Raw genomic sequence first — 19,417 nt, forward strand, 5'->3', positions numbered from 1 at the left:
CAGGGCACACAGGAGAAGCGCCCATCTGCTTCTCCACCCCTCCCCCTCTCCTTCCTCTCTCTCTCTCTCTTCCCCTCCCGCAGCCAAGGCTCCATTGGAGCAAAGATGGCCCGGGCACTGGGGATGGCTCCTTGGCCTCTGCCCCAGGCGCTAGAGTGGCTCTGGTCGCAACAGAGCGACGCCCTGGAGGGCAGAGCATCGCCCCCTAGTGGGCAGAGCGTCGCCCCCTGGTGGGCGTGCCGGGTGGATCCTGGTCGGGCACATGTGGGAGTCTGTCTCTCTCTCCCCGTTTCCAGCTTCAGAAAAATACAAAAAAAAAAACCCCACCAAAAACAAAATCCAAAAACAGATTTAATCATAAGATGATTCAGTACTTCTCCCTAATACCATACCATCAGTAGGGCTCCAGGATACAGCAGTGGGTTAGCGCTCTTAAGAGCACTATAAAACACAGTTTTAACCCATTTATGCCTCATGTTCCATAATTGGAACGGTAGTGACGAGGGAGTTATTTATATCCTACCGCTCAAGGTCATTGCCGAGGTCTGATTTTTCACAAATGTCTGCCTCCTGAGGGTACATGATGTCAACGTGGTGCACAGAGTTAGTCACTGCTGCAGATACTGGTGTGCTGGGAGCTTGTCAAAAAGTGTTCTGAGGTTTTGGAAAATTTCTGAAGAATTTCAAATTTTTCAACCTCTGGCATAAATGGGTTAAGAAGGAGTTTCTAGGGAAATTCAGAGATAACAGTGGAGACAAAAACAAGGACACTGAAGAAATTAAAGCCTGACACCTGTAGCAGACATTAAACAGTCTAGCTGCTAGCCAGATAAACTAAACGTAAACCTCACACTAAAGGCCGTTTACCTCAGTTCTTATTACCTAATGTTTCATGTCCAGCTTTCAATAAAGTATTACAAGGATGTTAAGAGGCAGGGAAAAAAGTCTGAAGAGACAAAGCAAGCATCAGAACCAGACTAAGATATGGCAGCGATTTTCAGTTATCAGAGAGGGCATTTAAAATAACTATGATTAATGTGCTAAGGTCTGATGGGGAAAGGACAACATGCAAAATCAGATGAGTAATGTAAGCAAAGGAATCAAAAAGAAATCCTGGGGGTGGGGGGACATTTGTAATATAAAACAGTGACTGCCCTTAATGGGCTCATTATTAGACTGAAAACTAAGGAAAGAATCAGTGTATTTGAAGAAATGTCCTAAACTGAAACTTTAAAGAGAAAAGGGAATGGGGGAAAAGAAGGTACAAAATATCCAAAACTGTAAGACAGTTATAAAAGACGTAGCATATGTATATTGGGACTATCAGGTAGAGAGAATGGGAGGAAAAGATTACAGTCAGAATATCAGTAATTGCAGAAATTTTGCAATTAAGGAGATCAGGGAATAAGGCTATTACAGGAAGAGGCAGACAGGGTCGAGTTTTATTTTTAAAGCTTGTTTTATATGCTCGTAGGAGTGATCCAGGAAAGGACAATTTGATGCTGCAGGTGAGAAAGGAGTCTTGCTGGAGCAGTGCCTTCAAGTAGGTGAGAAGATGGGATCTGGTGCACCAGTGGAGGGACTAGCCAAGGAGCAAGTAACAGGAAGAAGGCAGAGAATGAGGGCAGGGCTGGCAGGTGGGTGTATGTGGTGGTGGGAGCTTGTTCTTTCCTGATTGCTTCTACTTTCAAGGTCATCAGATGCAAAAAAAAGCAGAAGAAGAGGCTATATGAATTAGTCTTCAAGGAGACTGAATGGACTGGGGGAAATGTGTAATCGCTAGTTTGTGTTCAGGGCACCCTTGGGGTCCAAATTTCTGTGTTCTGTTTTACCCACCATTATTACAGAACTGAGCATTCTGTCACAATATATCTTGGAGACTTATGCATGCTTCACTAGCATCTTGTCACAGAAAAGGTTTTGGTTCCTAGGAAAGGCACCAAATTTGCAAATTTGGCCAACTGGCTAATCCATTATCATATAATATGCTCTAACCAACTGAGATACCTGTCCAGGGCTTTGCCTCATTTTCTTAAAGCACCTTTGTTTTCTGGCAATAAGATATTCCGGGCCTACTGTGATCCCTACCTAAAACATGTAATTAGCTCCTGTCCAAGAAGCCCTGTGTAGTATCAGAGGCCCAGGCTGGCCCAGATCCATGTAAGAACTGGTTGTTGCAAGGTGACACCATTGTTGAAGCACCGGGGAAACACAGGCCTGGAAAAGACAGATCTTTTCAAGGTCCCGAGTTCCTATAGACATCTCCAGTTTGGCTGTCAACCTAAATCCTTTCTCATTTCATTCTAATGTGATTTTTTTCTATGACATACCTGCTTTAAAATTTATCATTTTACTGGATAAACAAGATGGCACAGTCATATAATAAAATACTCTCCAGGAATAGAAAGGAGTGGACTACAGCCACACGTTTTGTATGAACTTCAAAAACAAGCTTAGTGACAGAAGCCAGACCCAAGAGATGCCGTGCTGTCGATTCCATTCATATGGTGTGTCCAGGAAAGATGATTCGGAGACAGCAGCCCAGTCTTCCCCGGCTGGTGTAGGAGTAGGGAGCATTTGTGGATGGCAACAGACTGTGGTGAGGACTTGCACAACTCCATACTTATAAAAACCACTGAATTTATATTTAAAGTACATGAATTTATGGGCACATAAATTATGTCACTATAACTGGTAAAAATTAAACCCTTCTTCCCACTGCAAGTTGTACTTCAATTGGTTATATTGACCCAAGATACTCCATTATGTTGATTTTTAACTAAAAAAAAAGCCAAACCTATTTTCTATACCATGTATTTTTTTATATCCCTCCTGGTCACAGATCCACCTTATTTTATTTTTTAACAGCCGTATCCTTATTTGGATCCCAAGTATGGTTAGAACATGATAATTTATTGCTCAATTATTTCTTCCTACCATTTTTCACACAGGTGCTTCATTTTTATGAAATATTTTCTTTTTCCCCCAGTAAATGAAAAAGATCAATGTCTATAACTGTGACTTCCTACGGAGCTGCTGTAAGGAATGAATGTAAAGCTTCTTTCACCAGTATTCCCAAAATACTGTGAACCCAGACCATCTTCTGACCTTTTGGGTGGGGATGGGGGGAAAGTCCACAAATGACAAATTTGAAAATACTGGATTTAATAGAAAATACCACATTTTAAACAAGCAAGCTCGTTGATCCATTAGATTAAAACAGGATGACAGCACAATCACGTGTAAAAGCTGAAGACCGAATGCTGGTACCGAACAGCACTTCCAGGCCGGAGCCAGGCTCTGAGAGCTTCATAGAGGCAGAGGCGGCGGCAGCTTGGAACAGGCACAAAGACAGGGAGGGGGGAGGCTTGAGAGTCAAAGGAAGGCAGAGCAGCAGACTCATCTTGCAACAGATAAAGGGACAAAGGGTTGTGGTTCCTGATGTTCTGGAGACATCAGCACGCCACATGAACCTGACAGGGTTTAGAGGGGCTGGGCACTGTAGGTGGGAAAGGCACCTGTAGAAGCATTTGTACGTCGTCTTGGCACTTAGCTACTAGGGAAGCAGGAGATGTCATTCGTGTTGTGACTGAACTCATTGAGCTGCCTGCCCCAGCCCCCATCACCTTGGCTGAAGACCACACTGAAATCATGCCAGTGTCTGTTGCCCCAGTGGACCTTCTACTTATTAATGGGTCTGTAAAAAGGGGGAGCCACAGTGACACTTGGGAACAAAAACACAGGGCTCTGTCGGGAAAAGGGTTTCCGCCTTCCTCCCAGTGCTGGAGGGTGCCTAAGGGAGAAGAGTTTGACGTTGCTGGGCCCCGTGGGGCTCTGAGGTCATCAGCAAAGCCTTCTCTTTAGCCCTTCCGTCCCAAGTCCTCCCTAAGGAGTCCTCAGAGTTCACAGAAAAACCAACCGAGAAAGCAAAACAAAAGAACACACAACTGACAAAAAAAAAAAAAAAAGGGGCAGTTTTCTTCCCATGGCCCTTGTTACTGACCTGAGAGGGTCTGCCTCCTCATGCCGATTTCAGACATTGAGAGTTTGTTCCTTCATCTGAACAGGGATCTCAAGTCAGGGGCAGTCCTGCTCAAAGGGGCTCTCAAGCCTCTCCAAAGAGGTTCTATCCCATACAAGTCCCTGTTCCCCCCACTGAGAATCTGTTTGTAACAACAGAAATCCTGACAGATGGCACATTCATATAATGGAATACATATACAGGAGTGTGTTGTACACATGAACAGTGTCAGGCAGAACAAAAAGCTAACAACCCCTCATTTTTGTGGAGCAGACATCAAAATTATGGAGTGATTTTTTTTTTCCTGATTAAGAGCAAGTTACAAACAAGTCATTTCTCCTATAGCTGAACTCCAGGACTAGGCTCCACGCTGCACAGCCAGAACAGCGAGCTCACTCATTTATCTGGAGTAATCATACTGGATTAAAGAAACACAATTCTGTCCTTCTAAGACAGTTTCCAGAGAGATGTGCCTGTCCCATCAAGGTACGTGACACCAGGATTAGCACAGGCTAATCACTGTAGGGTTTCTTAGAAGACTGGCTTTTCTCTGTTTCTTTCTCTTTGATACTGTACAAGGGGTCCACCAACTTGTTATGAACAAGCATTAAACCTACAAGAAAATTTAAAAGAAAAAGTAGTTAATGCAGGTAGAGGCAGAGTTCCACAACTGTTGGGCTCTCACATTTTGTCCTAGAATCGGTATTCATCATGCTTTCTCTGTGGCTCCAAAGGATAAAACACCCTAAGAATAGGAAAGAATTGGTCTTCCCAATGAATGCTGGAATCCACAGGACTTTATAAATGCAATCTTGAGAAGAGTTGGCTATTAAAAGTTTTATCTTTTACTGATTCACCTGACCCAGTGTCTCCAGCACCTTCTTTAGGTTCTCCTGACTCTCCAGCTTCCTCCTCCCGATAGGTCACTCTCTCCCACCTTTAATGCCCTTGCACCTTTCAGGATGCAAGCTAGTCACAGGAATAAAGGCAGAAGAGGAAGGAAGGAGAGGGCATTTTGCAAACACTGTGTACCAGTAGCGTTTATGAAGCTTCTCATTTATATGAATGTGAGAAAAATCTGGCAATCTGGCTACAACATCTGTTACTCAGTTATTAGCCAGTAATGATTCTGCAGATTTTAATGTCTTTACTAACTACCACAGGTGTGTCTGTCCTTTCTTATCAGAGAAAGATCTTCTTAATGATAAATATCAAGAAGGTCAAGTTTGAATTGTAAAAAATGAAGGATAGTCATATTGCTAGTAGAAAAAAAATGTGTTTTTTTTTTCCAGATTTAGCTTTTTATGTAGAATCACTTGGAGTTCTGTTCCCAAAGATTATGATTTGTTTTTCTAACATGGGACCCACACATTGGTAAATAGTTGCTTAGGCTATTTTAATATATAGTCATAAGTAAGAGCAACTTAACTTAAAACTTAATCCATCTTTTTATACTTGAAGAAAATTTGTTCTCTGTCCTTTAAACTCAAGCCAGTTTGATGGAATGAAAGATAATAGTTGATTTTAATATGTATACAAGCAGTTGTTCTACTTGAATACCAATGTAAATAGATATAATTTATGAGACATGCATATTTTAATAAAGATGGCTTCACAAAAATTGAAAAATATAAAATTAAAAAAAAAAAAAAAAAAAGTTTTATCTTTATAGCAAAGAACACGTGTGTGTGTGTGTGTGTCAGGGACAGGCAGAAAGGGAAAGATAAGCATCAATTCTTTATTGCAGCTCCTTAGTCTCCTTAGTTGTTCACTGATTTCTTTCTCATATGTGCCCTGACCAGGGGGCTACAGCAGAGCACGTGACCCCTTGCTCGAGCCAGCAACCATGGGGTCATGTCTATGATCCCACGCTCAAGCCAGTGACCCTGCGCTCAAGCCTGCAACCTCAGAGTTTTGAACATGGATCCTCTGCATCCCAGTCCAATGCTCTGTCTACTGTACCACCACCTGGTCAGGCTTTAATCTGCCTACTCAGTAAATTAGGATTTTCACACAAGTTTGCTTAAAGCAGTGTGTCCTTTTTAAGTAGAACACCAGAAGGCCCTCGTGACAGTTCACTGCCTCTTCTAGAGGAGAAAGGCCTGTGTAGGAGCAGGGAAGATACACAACCTGAAACTCCACAGTATTACAGAGGTCACCACAGAGCCCCTGGGCAACCGCTTTTCATTTTGTGTCCCCCTCACAGCAAACACGTCTCCAGAAATGGACGCTCAGTTATGGATAGAAGAGAAATGACTTTTTGAGACATGGTTTGATTTTTATGAAAATCAAAGTTGATGACTAAAATGTCCAGAGCATAAAAGCTAGATCCACCCTCGACTCCTGGCATATCCTGAACCTGGCCACCTACACGCAGCCCCAGCCCTCCCTCACCTCTGAAATACTTGACGGTCTTCACTTTCAGCTCCAGGGTGGCATCTTCATCGCACACAAACACCGTGCGAGGATGCTGCTGGAAGGCAGACACGGTCCACATGTGGTTCACTCCCTCCTCGATGGCTTTGTACAGAGCAAACGCCTTGTGAGCACCTGTGATGAGGATCATGACCTGGGGATCAGAGAACAAGCCTGTGACGGAGGAGGCAGAGCAGCAAAACCAGAACTCCAGGCACCTGAGCTCCAGTGTGATTGGCCCAAACAGTTGTAAGGACTACTGTTTTTTTTGAGAGTCAGATAGGGACAGACGGACAGGAAGAGAGAGAGAGATGAGAAGCATCAATTCTTCATTGTGGCTCCTTAGTTATTCATTGATTGCTTTCTCTATGAGCCTTGACCGGGGGCCACAGCAGAGCGAGTGACTCCTTACTCTAGCCAGTGACTGTGGGGCATGTCTATGATCTGATGCTCAAGCCAGCAACCCTGCGCTCAAGCTGTGAGCCCACACTCAAGCCCGCAACCTTGGGGTTTCAAACCTGGGTCCTCTGTGTCCTAGTTTGACGCTCTCCACTGCGTCACTGCTAGGTCAGGCAGGACTACTGTTTTCTATACCAGTGTAAGCCGTTAGCATATACTCTGCTCCAGGCTCCCCATGCACTGTTTTACAAATAGCCAGATTAGGAGGCGCCATTAGCCCCATGTTCTATGATAAGGAATTGGACTGGGTTAGGGGCCAGGGTTAAGTAACTTGCCCCAGATCGTTTCTAACCCTAAGTGCATGTTCTTGATGCCACTCCACAGTGCCTCCTGGCACCTTTGATGATGAATCTGCTAGTGCCCCATGAACTGATGTGCCATACCCTGCCTCTTTTCCCAACAGTTCTAATACTGGGTGTCGGAGGTCCTACCTAGGCTGGGTCTTTTCACAATCACAAGAAGATGTCAAGGAGTCTTGGAAGCAATGCTGAGTCTTCTGTCTGGTTAAGGTTGAATCTCAACAAGGCTGCCCCTTAATCTAGTCACTTTCAGTTCCGAGTATTAGACCTACTAATGTGACTTGGGGTAATGCTTTTTGTTTAAATAAAATAAAGGCACAGAGCCTGTCTGGTGGTGGCACAATGGGTAGTGTCAACCTGGGATGCTAAGGTCCCAGGTTCAAAACCCTAAGGTTGCTGGCTTGAGTGTGGGCTCATCCAGCTAGAGCACAGGCTCATCAGTTTGAACATGGTGTCACCAGCTTGAGCATGGGATCGACACAATCCCATGGTCCCTGGCTTCAACCCAAAGTTGTTGGCCTGAACAAGAGGTCAGGTGGCTCGGCTGGGGGCCCACAGTCAAGGCACATATGAGAAGCAATCAATGAACTAAAGTGCCACACTATGAGTTGATGATTCTCATCTTTCTCCCTTCCTGTCTTCCCCAGTGTGCCCTTAAAAAAAAAGGTAAAGACTCCTATCTGACTGGTGGTAGCACAGTGGATAGAGTACTGACCTGGGACACTTAGGTCCCAGGTTTGAAACCCCAAGGTCGCTAGCTTGAATGTGGGCTCATCTGGCTTAAGCGCAGGCTCACCAGCTTGAGCACAGGATCAACATGATCAAGGGGTCACTGGCTCGGCTTGAGCCCCCCAGTCAAGGCACATGTGAGAAGCAATCAATGAACAACTATAGTGACGCAACTACGGGTTAATGCTTCTCATCTCCTCCTGGTAGAAATCTGGTGCCACACATATTTCACAGAAGTTTACTTTAGACAGAACATTTTTAACTGACTTAGATGTTTGTTTACAGACTTGGGTAAAGAAATTTAAAGCTAAAATGTCTGTAGCTGCTTCCCACTAAATATACTCCAGGAAGGAAAAAAAAATGCTTCTAAAATTCTAATGAAAGACAGTAGGAAATTGGAACTGCAAAAAATTCAAATATTTCCTAACTTTCTAAGGAAAAACTTAACTAAATTCAGTGTAGGACATATTTCAATCACCCTTTTCCACTTCATGAAGCCCTGAGCACAGGGCTATAACAACAAACATCCTGGAGCGCCTCCACCACCTGCAGGGAACTAGAGGGTCCCTCTCAGGAGCTGCGCAGGTGCAAATTCATATTTGGGCATTAGTAGTGCTGGGCTGCTTGGCCTGCGAAGCTAGAGAGGGGACATAAGCGGAGGCCAGGGAGCCTGCAGTCTGAGCAGTCGGTGATCATAGGAGTCACCCCTGGTAACAGTGGCTCCCTCCAAAGAGGGAGGAGGAACAGGGATAAGGTCACTTGGGATTTTATCCTTATTTATATCTTCATTTTTAATACAAATGTACTAAGTTGGTACATGTACAGTTAAATTTTTTTTTTTTTTTTTCATCTTTCTGAAGCTGGAAACAGGGAGAGACAGTCAGACAGACTCCCGCATGCGCCCGACCGGGATCCACCCGGCATGCCCACCAGGGGCGACGCTCTGCCCACCAGGGGGCGATGCTCTGCCCATCCTGGGCGTCGCCATGTTGCGACTAGAGCCACTCTAGCACCTGAGGCAGAGGCCACAGAGCCATCCCCAGCGCCCGGGCCATCTTTGCTCCAATGGAGCCTTGGCTGCGGGAGGGGAAGAGAGAGACAGAGAGGAAAGCACGGCGGAGGGGTGGAGAAGCAAATGGGCGCTTCTCCTGTGTGCCCTGGCCGGGAATCGAACCCGGGTCCTCCGCACGCTAGGCCGACGCTCTACCGCTGAGCCAACCGGCCAGGGCGAGTTAAATTTTTTTAACAAAAGACCAGTTCAACCCCCCAATGAAGGCCATTGACCCCTTGCGCCCTTACCTCTCTAGCATCCATAACAGTGCCCACACCCACTGTCAAGGCCATGGTGGGCACCTTGGCAAGATCTCCATTGAAGAACCTAGCATTGGCCAGGATGGTGTCCATGGCCAATGTCTTCACTCGAGTCCTGGACACCAGACTGGAGCCCGGCTCATTGAAGGCAATGTGTCCGTCGGGGCCGATGCCTACCCAGGAGAGACAGTTAAGACAGCCCTGATAGTGGCAATGACCCAACAATGCAAGGGTGAACTCCCTCTCCTTCCCCAGAGGGTCTGCAAAACTCCTTGAAAACCATGTCTCTTTTTTCAGTCACCCCCTGAGCAGGTATACTAGGCATGTGATCTTCCCCTCTCCCCACCCCCAGCCCATTCATTCCTGGGGCACACACAGCCATTGTTAACTTGTTACCACCATCAAAAAGCTGAGTGAGCCTGACCTGTGGTGGCGCAGTGGGTAAAAGCATTGACCTGGAGCACTGAGGTCGCTGGTTCAAAACCCTAGGCTTCCCTGGTCAAGGCACATATGGGAGTTGATGCTTCCTGCTCCTCCCCCTTCTCTCTCTGTCTCTCTCTCTCTGTCTTCTCTCTCTAAAATGAATAAATAAAATCTTTAAAAAAATAGTATTTAAAAAAAACAAAACAAAACTGAGTGAGGGGTACTCCAAATAGCTTCTGCCTCCTCAGATCATTGAAGTGAAACCTCTCTTTCCTGACAATAGCTAGGGGTCCTGCTACCAGCATAGAGTCCCAGCGAATAAAACATACAGAGGGCCTGGCCAGGGGCTGCCAAGTTGATATAATCTCAGACATGAGTGCTCCTGACCTCTTCCTCCCCATTTTGAAGTAATGTCCAATCTAGAGTGGTAAAAGGCAGTCTAACTTTACCCTCCTGTGGTAACTCCAGAGCCAGGAACAGGTGGAAATGCGGCCAGAGTAGCAAACAAGGGCACAAACCTAAGAGGGGTACCCCATAGGTTCCTGCCTTGTCTCCACTACTATGGCCAGCTGACCTTTAGCAAATCATATAATTTCCCCGGGGTTCACTTGGCTATTTATAGCATGCAGGGGCTGAGTGTGGGATCTTCTGGAACTACACAAGCCTGTGATTCTGTTTAGATATGTCCCATGACTGAGCTATAAAACTCCCAGACTGGGAAATAGAATCTCGGAGCCCAGACTCAAACATCCCACTATAGACAAGGCAGTGAGATGCAGAAAGAGGAGCTATCCAAGATCACACAGCTACTGAGCAGCAGAACCAGGGCCAGGATCTAGAGCAGGGGTCTCAAACTCAACTCAGCATGTGGGCCGCAGAGCAAGATCACAGCCGTTCGGCAAATACAAGTAGGCCCCTAGGCTTACTTAATTTTATCCAAAATATTTTGAACTTCGTGGATTAGTCTGCGGGCCGCACAAAATTGTTCGGCGGGCCGCATGCGGGCCGCGAGTTTGAGACCCCTGATCTAGAGGACCCACTCTCCTGCCCGGCCTCCTCAGAGAGATAAGTGTCTCCCACTGTCACCAGCACAGAGATGAAGATGTGTGTTCTAACCATGCTGGGTCTGGCATCGTCACCTGCACAGCGTCAGGCTCACCTCCAACAAACAGCTCAATGCCGCCCGCAGCCTTGATCTTCTCTTCAAAGGTTTCACATTCAGCCTGTAGGTCAGCTGCATTCCCATCCAGAATGTGGGTGTTTTCTGGGTGGATGTCAGTGTGCTTGAAGAAGTTGTTCCACATGAAGGAGTGGTAACTCTCTGGGTGGTCTCGAGGAAGACCTGTGGGGCCATGGCTGCACTCAGTCATGCCCAGGCTGAGCCAGAGCCTTCCCCCCAAGGAGGATGCCAGGATATCCCCAGACCCCGGGAGATGCTCTCAGGGGAATGCCAATCAAGGAGCCTTGGGCACCAGACCTCCCACATTCAGCCCCTTAGGACAGTCTGAGCTGATGTCCCTAAGAGTCTACCCACCACCATCACTTGTGACTACAGGATCAGGCAGAGTAGCTACACACCAGGGACCTGAGGGACACCCTCATTTTGATCTTTTCGCAAGGGAATGACCACAGGCTGGAGGCCAGGATTACTCTGGGCTTCTGGAGGTGATGCAGGCCCCGGGGTGAGGCTGGGTCCTCCCATGAAAGGAAGCAAGCACCCCCTCACCCTGTGCCTCCCAACCTCACACTCACCCCCGGTTATACCTGTTTAGCCTGAACCCCAACTTGACCACCATGTAGTGAGAATTATCTCAGTTCCCCAAAAGAGATTTTAGCCAAGAAGAAAAAGAATGTTTCAAGTGAATAATGTTTAATGTTAAGGATGTTTACAGTGAGCCTTAAAAAGGAAGGAAATTTGATCTCCAGTCAGGCACACGCAGGAAGCAACCAATGAATGCAGGACTGAGTGGAACAACAAATAAATGCTTCCCTTCCTCCTCCCCCCTCTCTCCCTTCCTCTCTCTGTCTCTAAAAAAAAAAAAAGAAAAGAAAAGCCCTGGCCAGGTAGCTAGGTTGACTGGAGTGTCATTCCAGTTGCCAGTTCAATTCCCCAGTCAGGGCACATATAGGAGAGGCTCAATGTTCCTGTCTCTCTCCCTGCCTCTTAAATAAATAAGGAAATTCTGGCATATAGGGATGGGTAAAAGTAGGTTTATAGCTCATATGGGAAATAATACAGTAATTAATAAATACAAGAATAGGCCCTGGCCGGTTGGCTCAGTGGTAGAGCGTCGGCCTGGCGTGCAGGAGTCCCGGGTTCAATTCCCGGCCAGGGCACACAGAAGCGCCCATCTGTTTCTCCACCCCTCCCTCCTCCTTCTTCTCTGTCTCTCTCTTCCCCTCCCGCAGCCAAGGCTCCATTGGAGCAAAGTTGTCCCCGGGCGCTGAGGATGGCTCTGTGGCCTCTGCCCCAGGCGCTAGAGTGGCTCTGGTTGCGGCAGAGCAACACCCAGATGGGCAGAGCATTGCCCCCTGGTGGGCGTGCCGGGTGGATCCCGGTCAGGCACATGCGGGAGTCTGACTGCCTCCCCGTTTCCAACTTCAGAAAAATACCAAAAAAAAAAAAAAAATACAAGAATAAACTCTGGCCTGACGTGATGTCACAGTGGATACAGCATCAACCTAGGATGCTGAGGTCCTGGTTCAAAACCCCAAGGTTGACTGCTTAACTGCGGGCTCAGAGCTTGAGTGCAGGATCACTGAAGTGATCCCAAGGTCACTGGCTTGAGTCCAGAGGTTGCTGGCTTGAGCAAGGGATCACTGTCTCTACTTGAGCCCACCAATCAAGGCACATACGAGAAGCAATCAACAACTAAAGTGAAGCAACTATGAGTTGATGCTTCTCACTCTCTCTTCTCTCTTTCTCTTAAAAAAAAAAAACGCAAAAAAAGGAATAAATTTTGTTTGGTGTACTCACAACTGTAAACCTACTTTTGCCCACCCCTGTGTGCTACAACGTGGATGAACTTCAAGAATATTACGTTAAATGAAATAAGCCAGTCACGAAGACAAAAATACTGTATGCTTCCAGTTATATGAGGTATGTAGAGTAGTCAAATACATAGAGAAAGTACAATGGTGATGACTGCCAGAGGCTGGTGGAGTGGGGGGTGGGGAGTTGGTATTTATTGGATATAGTTTCAACTTTGCAAAATGAAAAGAGTCATGGGGACTGGCTGCAGAATACGAATGTGCTTGACACAACTGTATGCAACTATATGTAAAAAAGGTTAAGAGGGTATGTTTTATGTTATGTGTATTTTACTACAATTTTTAAAAAATGTTGAAAGTGAAAGAAGCAAATTACAAAATTGTGGGTAGTGGGGCGGGGAGCACGGAAGGAGGTGAGGAAGATGAGTATAGCTTTTCAGTAGTGGAAAGGACACCAGTCTCAGCTCCCCTCCCAATGTACCTGGCAGAAAGGGGAGAAGATGAACACTAGAGAGGAAGCCAGACACAGACATGGCCACACCCCAGCCTCGATCCCATTTCCAATCATTTGTTCTAAACAGAAAGGCCCTGGAGTTGGGGGAGGAGGAAAGGAGAAAATACTCGAATATGTTTAAGTGCCTGCTCTAAACAAGAGGCTTCCACATCTGTTCTACCATTTAATGCTTCCAACCTATGAAGTCAGTTTTATTAGCCCCATTTTATAGTGGAGTAAAACGCCCAGAAGAGACAGGCATCTGTAATTGAGCTTGTCATTGAATGTCACTGGTTTCCTGAGACATCCAAATTCCAATTCCAGGGCAGAGCCTGTGAGGGGGAGGAGTGCTGACTCTCCAGGAATCAGGTAAGGACTGCAAGGGAAAGACTCACCCACGTACTCGTCCATGTTGAAGGTCTTCACATATTTGAAGGACAGGTCTCCGTTCTTATAGTACTCAATTAGCTTCTTGTAGCAGCCAAGCGGGGTGCTCCCTACAAGAGAGGCCACAGCCACGAATGCCCTTCAGCCCCCAGCTCTTGAAGGGGGTTCCCAGTAATGAGACAGGACTGTTTCTCAAAAAGAACCTGTCAGATCTGCGAGAAACAAGCCAGATCTGAAGTCCCAAACGCTCCAATCCTGTCATGCACTATTGCCTGTTTACTGCCTATTCCCCCACTGGACTGTGCAGAGGGGCAGAGCTGTGTCTGTTTTGTTCACTGCTAAATCCCCAGTGTGCAGCACACTGAAGGTTGAAATGACTGCGATTAGTACTTGAGTGAACATCAGACCTAATCACTGATGTGACACCCCTGAGCGGTGACTATGTGGGAGGCAGAGTAGCAAGAGGCATAGCAGCCCCCCTGGGGGAGCTCACTGTCTCAGAGTGGGGACAGGAAGCAGTAATGGCAGCTGAGACAGGGGTAAACACAAGCTAGCCTGAGGGTTCAGGGAAGACGTCTCTAAGGAGCAACAAACTCCCAGGTGGAGTCTTATTAAAGTCAGTCTAAAACACATAAAAAAGGCTGCAGGACCACTATAGACTAAATGACTTAAAGATTAGTATGAAGCCTGACTGGACATTGGATCAATTTTTTTTTAACTATAAAAGAAATGGCCCTGGCCGGTTGGCTAAGTGGTAGAGCGTTGGCCTGGTGTGCAGGGGTCCCGGGTTCAATTCCCGGCTAGGGCACACAGAAGAAGTACCCATCTGCTTCTCCACCTCTCCCCCTCTCCCTCCTCTCTGTCTCTCTCTTCCCCTCCTGCAGCCAAGGCTCCATTGGAGCAGGGATGGCCCAGGCGCTGGGGATGGCTCCATGGCCTCTGCCTCAGGCGCTAGAGTGGCTCTGGTTGCAACAGAGCGAGGCCCCGGATGGGCAGAGCGTCCCCCCCTGGTGGGCGTGCCGGGTCGATCCCAGTCGGGCGCATGTGGGAGTCTGTCTGGCTGCCTCCCCGTTTCCAGCTTCAGAAAAAAAAAAAAGACCTGTGGTGGTGCAGTGGATAAAGTGTTGACCTGGAAATGCTGAGGTCACCGGTTCGAAACCCTGGACTTGCCTGGTCAAGGCACATATGGGAGTTGATGCTTCCAGCTCCTCTCCTCTTTCTTCTCCTCTCTCTCTCTCTCTCTCTCTCTCTCTCTCTCTCTCTCTCTCTCCCCCTCTCCTCTCTAAAATGAATAAATAAAAAATTTAAAAAAAGAAAAAAAAGAAATGTGGACAATTAGGGAAAATATTTTAATATAGTCTATATATTAGATGATATTGTGGAATGAGTTTTAATTTTCTTAGGTATTTAATTTTCTTAGTGGTATTGTGCTTACATATGAGAATGTCCTTAACTGAGGAGATAGGTGCTGAAAATTAGCGGTAATGTCAGGATGTCTAGAACTTACTTTCAAGTAATTCAGGAAGAAAACTGTGTGTATGTGTATGTGTGTGTGTGTGTGTGTGTGTGTGTGTGTGTAGACAGAACATGAGCCAGAAGAGATGAAAGCAAATGTGACAAAATGTTAATAATTGGTGAATCTAGGTAAGTGGTATAGTGCTATTCTTTCAGCTTTTCTGAATATTTGAAAATTTTTAAGAGAAAAATATTGAAAGAACCCCACACAATTCAGGTCACTCTTTCTACACTCTACCAGTGACTTCTCATTTTTCTCTGAATAATCAGTCCTAGCAAAGTCTCTATATAACCTGGCCCCTTGCTACCTTTCTCCCCCTTACTCATCCTGCTCAAGCAATTCTACCTCAGGGCCTTTGCACATTCCCTTTGTCAGCAGTGCTCTTCCTTGAGGTATCTGCATGGCTGCCTCACCTCCTTAGGCCTCTACTCAAATTTTTCTCAGATCTCTCCGGCCACCATGTCCAACAGTGCAACTCCCACCCCCCCAACCCCCCGCCTAGCCACTCTGTATATCCCCTCCTGGCTTCATTTTCTCTTTCCTTCATATTACCATGTAACATACTCTATACTTTGCTAATTAATTTGTTTATTATGTCTTTCCGGAACACTACAATTTAAGCTTCAGGAAAGCAAAAATTTGTCTTTTTTATTCATTGCTGTATCCTAGCACCTGTAACAGCCTGAGCAACACAGCTTCCCCGTCTGCCCCCTGGGCTAGATCATTTACTATCTAGTCCCTTTTCCAAACCTCTGTCCTTCCCATCAATTCTATAAGCTGCCCAATATCTAGCCAATAAATACCTTTTCTGTTTAAGGAAGCCAGAGTTGGTTTCTGAGGTTTCCATCCAGAACCCTGCTCAGTGCTTCACCAAACAGAAAGAATGTTCCAAGGAACTTATATGGAAATGTGCTGGTTCAAGTGTGACTGATAGAATGAGGCCCAGTGTGGAAGGCCTTGAATGCCACCCTGAAGAGCTTGGATGTTATTCTGCAGATCATGGGGTACTAGGGAGGGTTCCAGCAGAAGTCCAGACTCTACCCAATTAGAAAACAGGATGAAATGCAGCCCCCACGTGGCCTAAGGCAGTGGTTGATTCACAGGTGCTGGCAGACCCTGCTCCCACAAGCCTCCACTGCTGAGGTCCACAAAGTTCAGCCCACAGGCCAAATCTGGTCTGCTGCTGTTTTTGTACAGCTCATGAGCTAAGAATACTCTGAGTATTTAAAAATCAAAAGAATGTTATTTTGTAAAGTGAAAATTATATAAACTCAAACTTCAGTGCCCATAAGTAGAGTTTTACTGATGTTGGTTCATTTATGTATTGTCTATGGCTGCTTGTGAACTACAAGGGCCTGGTCAAGTAGCTGTAATAGAGGCTCTATGGCCAGTGAAGTGTAAAATATTTACTATTTGGCCACTTACAGAGAAAATTTGAAGACCCTAGTGTATGAGTCTTTGTGACAAATCCATCCCACTTCTGAAAGAAATAATCAGGACATTTGCTTCAAGGAGCTAAGAACAGAATATCTTCCTATAAAGGCAATATTCTGATTTTTCCCAAAGAAACTGGGCCTGTTTTTCACTTAGGTCCTGTGTTTAATTAAGCCTCACAGAAAATGCTTTGAGTGACTATATTCTCAGTTCTCCCAAGGATGGTGGGCCTAACCCGCAGCTCTCCAAGATGCCAGGAAGAGAAATTCATTCATTAAATATGCTTTAAAGCACTGGGACTTAATCCTGCTAAGGAGCCCATGACTGACAGAGTTGATTTAGCCTATGGCCAAAAATCTAGTTCTTCCTGCTCCAGGAGTCTTCAGGAGTAGGAAGCAACTAAGCCAACCCAAAAAGGAAGCTGGGTTCCTCTGTTTTGTATGTCCAGGGACAGGGGACTTGTTCACTCACAGTAGTATTTCCTAAGAACCCTTCTTAAAGTCCCTTGGCTGAGTGAGCCCACCTACCTGGCCCCCTAAAACCTCCTCTCCCCCAAACCCATGGCACCCTGGCCATCCCACAACGCACCAGTGGGGAGCCCCAGGGTGAAGTACTTGTCTGGTCCTGGGTTAAACTGGATGATGCGATTCCTGATGTATTTGGCGGCCCACTCGCTGGCCTGAGAATAGTTGTCCAGGATGATGAGCTTCATCTTGTCCTGCAGGGGGCAGGTAACAAAAGGACTCAGTGGTAAGGGGCAGGGAGGGGAGAAAGGGATGCAGGTGGTTGAGAAAGGGGAGAAGGCCTCTCCCCCAGCAACACCCTCTCCCGGGGCAGTCTGAGCCAGGAAAAGGAAGGCACTAACTTTCGATTCAGAAGAACTGACAGCTGGGCCCAGTGCCTCCACCACCCACCAGGAGGTGCCGCTGTGGCACAGACCTGGGTTCTAATCTCGAGTCCTTAGTTTACCTACTGCAGGTCTTGGGACCCAAGTTCTCTGAGCCTGTTTTCTCTTATGTGAAAATAGGGTGAAAAGTAGCTACCTACTGTGAATATTAAATGAGGGAATACATGTAACTAGTATTCAATATGTTGACTATAATCTTGTAGTTCGACCTATTCTTCCACCCCCAGCCGCTGGACAGAGGGGCCATAGGTTCATCTCAGGCCACCAGGGCAGGTGGGGTCCGTGGACTTTGCTGGAGAGAGATGTTTTCTCACTAGAAAGGGGGGCTCCCAAAGCACACGGTAATCGCTCCCGACGGAGCGCATTTGCTCCCTCGCATTGCGCTCGGAGTCGGAAGGCCCGACGCGGAAGTGACCGAATCGGCCGTCGGTGGGGTTCGGGAGTGCTTCCCCTACACCGATGGCGACCCCTTCGCCTCTCCGGCCCCGTCGGGGGAGGGCGTCCGAGCGGATCGCTAGGGTCCCCGCTCCAGGTGTCGAAAGCTAGGGCAACGTCGGGACCCCAGCCCACACCCGCCTGTCCCTGCCCGCGAGCAGCGGTCCTAGGCGGCCCGCTCCCCACTTACGCAGACACCTCCCGCTGCGGCTGCAGCACCGGCGCTGGCGGCCCCGCCTGGCGCGGGTCACGTGGCGCGGGTCACGCGTTACCAGGCGCCGCCCACGGAGCAGACCCCTGAGGGCGGACCGTGTGGGGCCACACCCTGAGAGCTGACTACGGGCCCCTGGGGGCCCCTCGCTCTCTCCTCACGTGCGGGTCTGGGTCACAGCCCTCCGAAGGCGGGGCTTGGGGGCGTGTTTTGTGCAGGAGGGGGTAGACTTGGAGGCACGTCGCTCCCAGGAATGCTGTGCCCAGGCCGGGGAGCTAGGGCTGGGTTTTAGTGCGTGGGCGTCGGCTCAGGGAAGGGAGAGCGGAATCCCTTCCTCAGAGTCTCCTAGGTTTGGGCCTGGCTTTGCCTTCAGTTTTATTTTAATTTTTTTAAGATGTCACTTATCTCAGATATTGTAACTATTGTTTGAAATATAATTGATTGTTTTCTTTCTTTTTTTTTTTTTAAGATATGAACCCATACTAGAGAGAAAGCTAGATCCCACGTCTCCCCACCCCAAGATAACAGTAGGTTACATTCTAACTTGCTTTTCCTTGAATATACTTACATTATATTTTGCAGAAATGGGAACACACCGCCCATGCTATCCACAGTCAGCTAGGTGGCCACGTTCTCTAGTTCCTGTTACTCTGCTCTGAGTGGACAACCCGGGGGCTCACTCTTCCCCTTGGACCCAGCTGCTGCTGCAGACCGGCTTCATAATGGTCAGTTTAATCTGTTGTGACCCTGATGAGACAGGGAGGTGGAGCTAATCCCTTTACAGTTAAAGGAACTTGTTCTTTGGCCTCAGTGTTGGTATAGTTTGTTTTTAATTCAGTCAGAAATCTCATCTCAGTTTGAGGATTGCAGATGTTTCACAGTGAGATTCCAACTCCAATCTTCAAACACATCAGATAACAGGCTGGATATGCAGCCGCTGCCTTCAGATCTTTACAGGAAGAGTGACTTCATGTGACTTTAATAGGACCTGGTTTTTATCTGGGGGAACCAGGACAGTGTCTGTGTTAACCCTGGAATCTTTGGAGTTAGCCTGGTAACAGTCAGAAAGACTTGGGTTTGAATTCTGGTGTAGGCAATCTAAATTTTTTCTTTTTTGACATTGATTTGAGAGACAGAGAGAGAGAAAGGCATCAACTTACTATTCCACTTAGTTGTTCCATTGTTTAGTTCGTACATGGTCTGACTGGAGATTGAACCTGCGACCTTGGTGCTCTAGGAAGACACTTTATACAGTGAGCCACCCGGCAGGGGACCAATCTCCATTTTTTGAATGAGTGACTCTAGCAAATGACTCAACTTCTCCAGCCTTCAATTTTCTTATCTGGAACATGGGATTTAGTGGAAATCAAGTAAAACTGACTTAAT

The 19,417-nt window shown here is 46.9% G+C and overlaps 2 protein-coding genes across 4 annotated transcripts in view; one reads left to right on the forward strand and one right to left on the reverse strand.

The window, feature by feature from the left end:
• RNF14 (ring finger protein 14) overlaps positions 1 to 3,412 on the forward strand; it is a 29,392-nt gene extending 25,980 nt beyond the window's left edge. Inside the window, exon 10 of the mRNA XM_066344317.1 lies at positions 1,475 to 3,412. The gene's annotated coding sequence lies outside the window, so the exon portion shown is untranslated. The remainder of the gene's footprint in view (positions 1 to 1,474) is intronic.
• GNPDA1 (glucosamine-6-phosphate deaminase 1) lies at positions 3,149 to 18,719 on the reverse strand. Of its 3 annotated transcripts, none has more exons than XM_066344322.1 (7): positions 18,600 to 18,719; positions 17,067 to 17,196; positions 13,537 to 13,638; positions 10,817 to 10,999; positions 9,223 to 9,407; positions 6,416 to 6,590; positions 3,149 to 4,634 (listed from the first exon to the last, which is right to left on the reverse strand). In XM_066344322.1, exons 2-7 carry the CDS (start codon positions 17,188 to 17,190, stop codon positions 4,534 to 4,536), a joined length of 870 nt encoding a protein of 289 aa, XP_066200419.1. In that variant the 5' UTR covers positions 17,191 to 17,196; positions 18,600 to 18,719; the 3' UTR covers positions 3,149 to 4,533. The 3 variants fall into 3 exon arrangements, with proteins under 3 accessions (XP_066200419.1, XP_066200418.1, XP_066200417.1); XM_066344321.1 differs by lacking the exon at positions 18,600 to 18,719 and adding an exon at positions 17,962 to 18,202; XM_066344320.1 differs by lacking the exon at positions 18,600 to 18,719 and adding an exon at positions 18,011 to 18,201.
• Positions 18,720 to 19,417: the final 698 nt, after the last annotated feature.

This window comes from Saccopteryx leptura, chromosome 6 (assembly GCF_036850995.1).
Source record: "Saccopteryx leptura isolate mSacLep1 chromosome 6, mSacLep1_pri_phased_curated, whole genome shotgun sequence".
In the NCBI taxonomy this organism is placed as follows: Eukaryota; Metazoa; Chordata; class Mammalia; order Chiroptera; family Emballonuridae; genus Saccopteryx; species Saccopteryx leptura.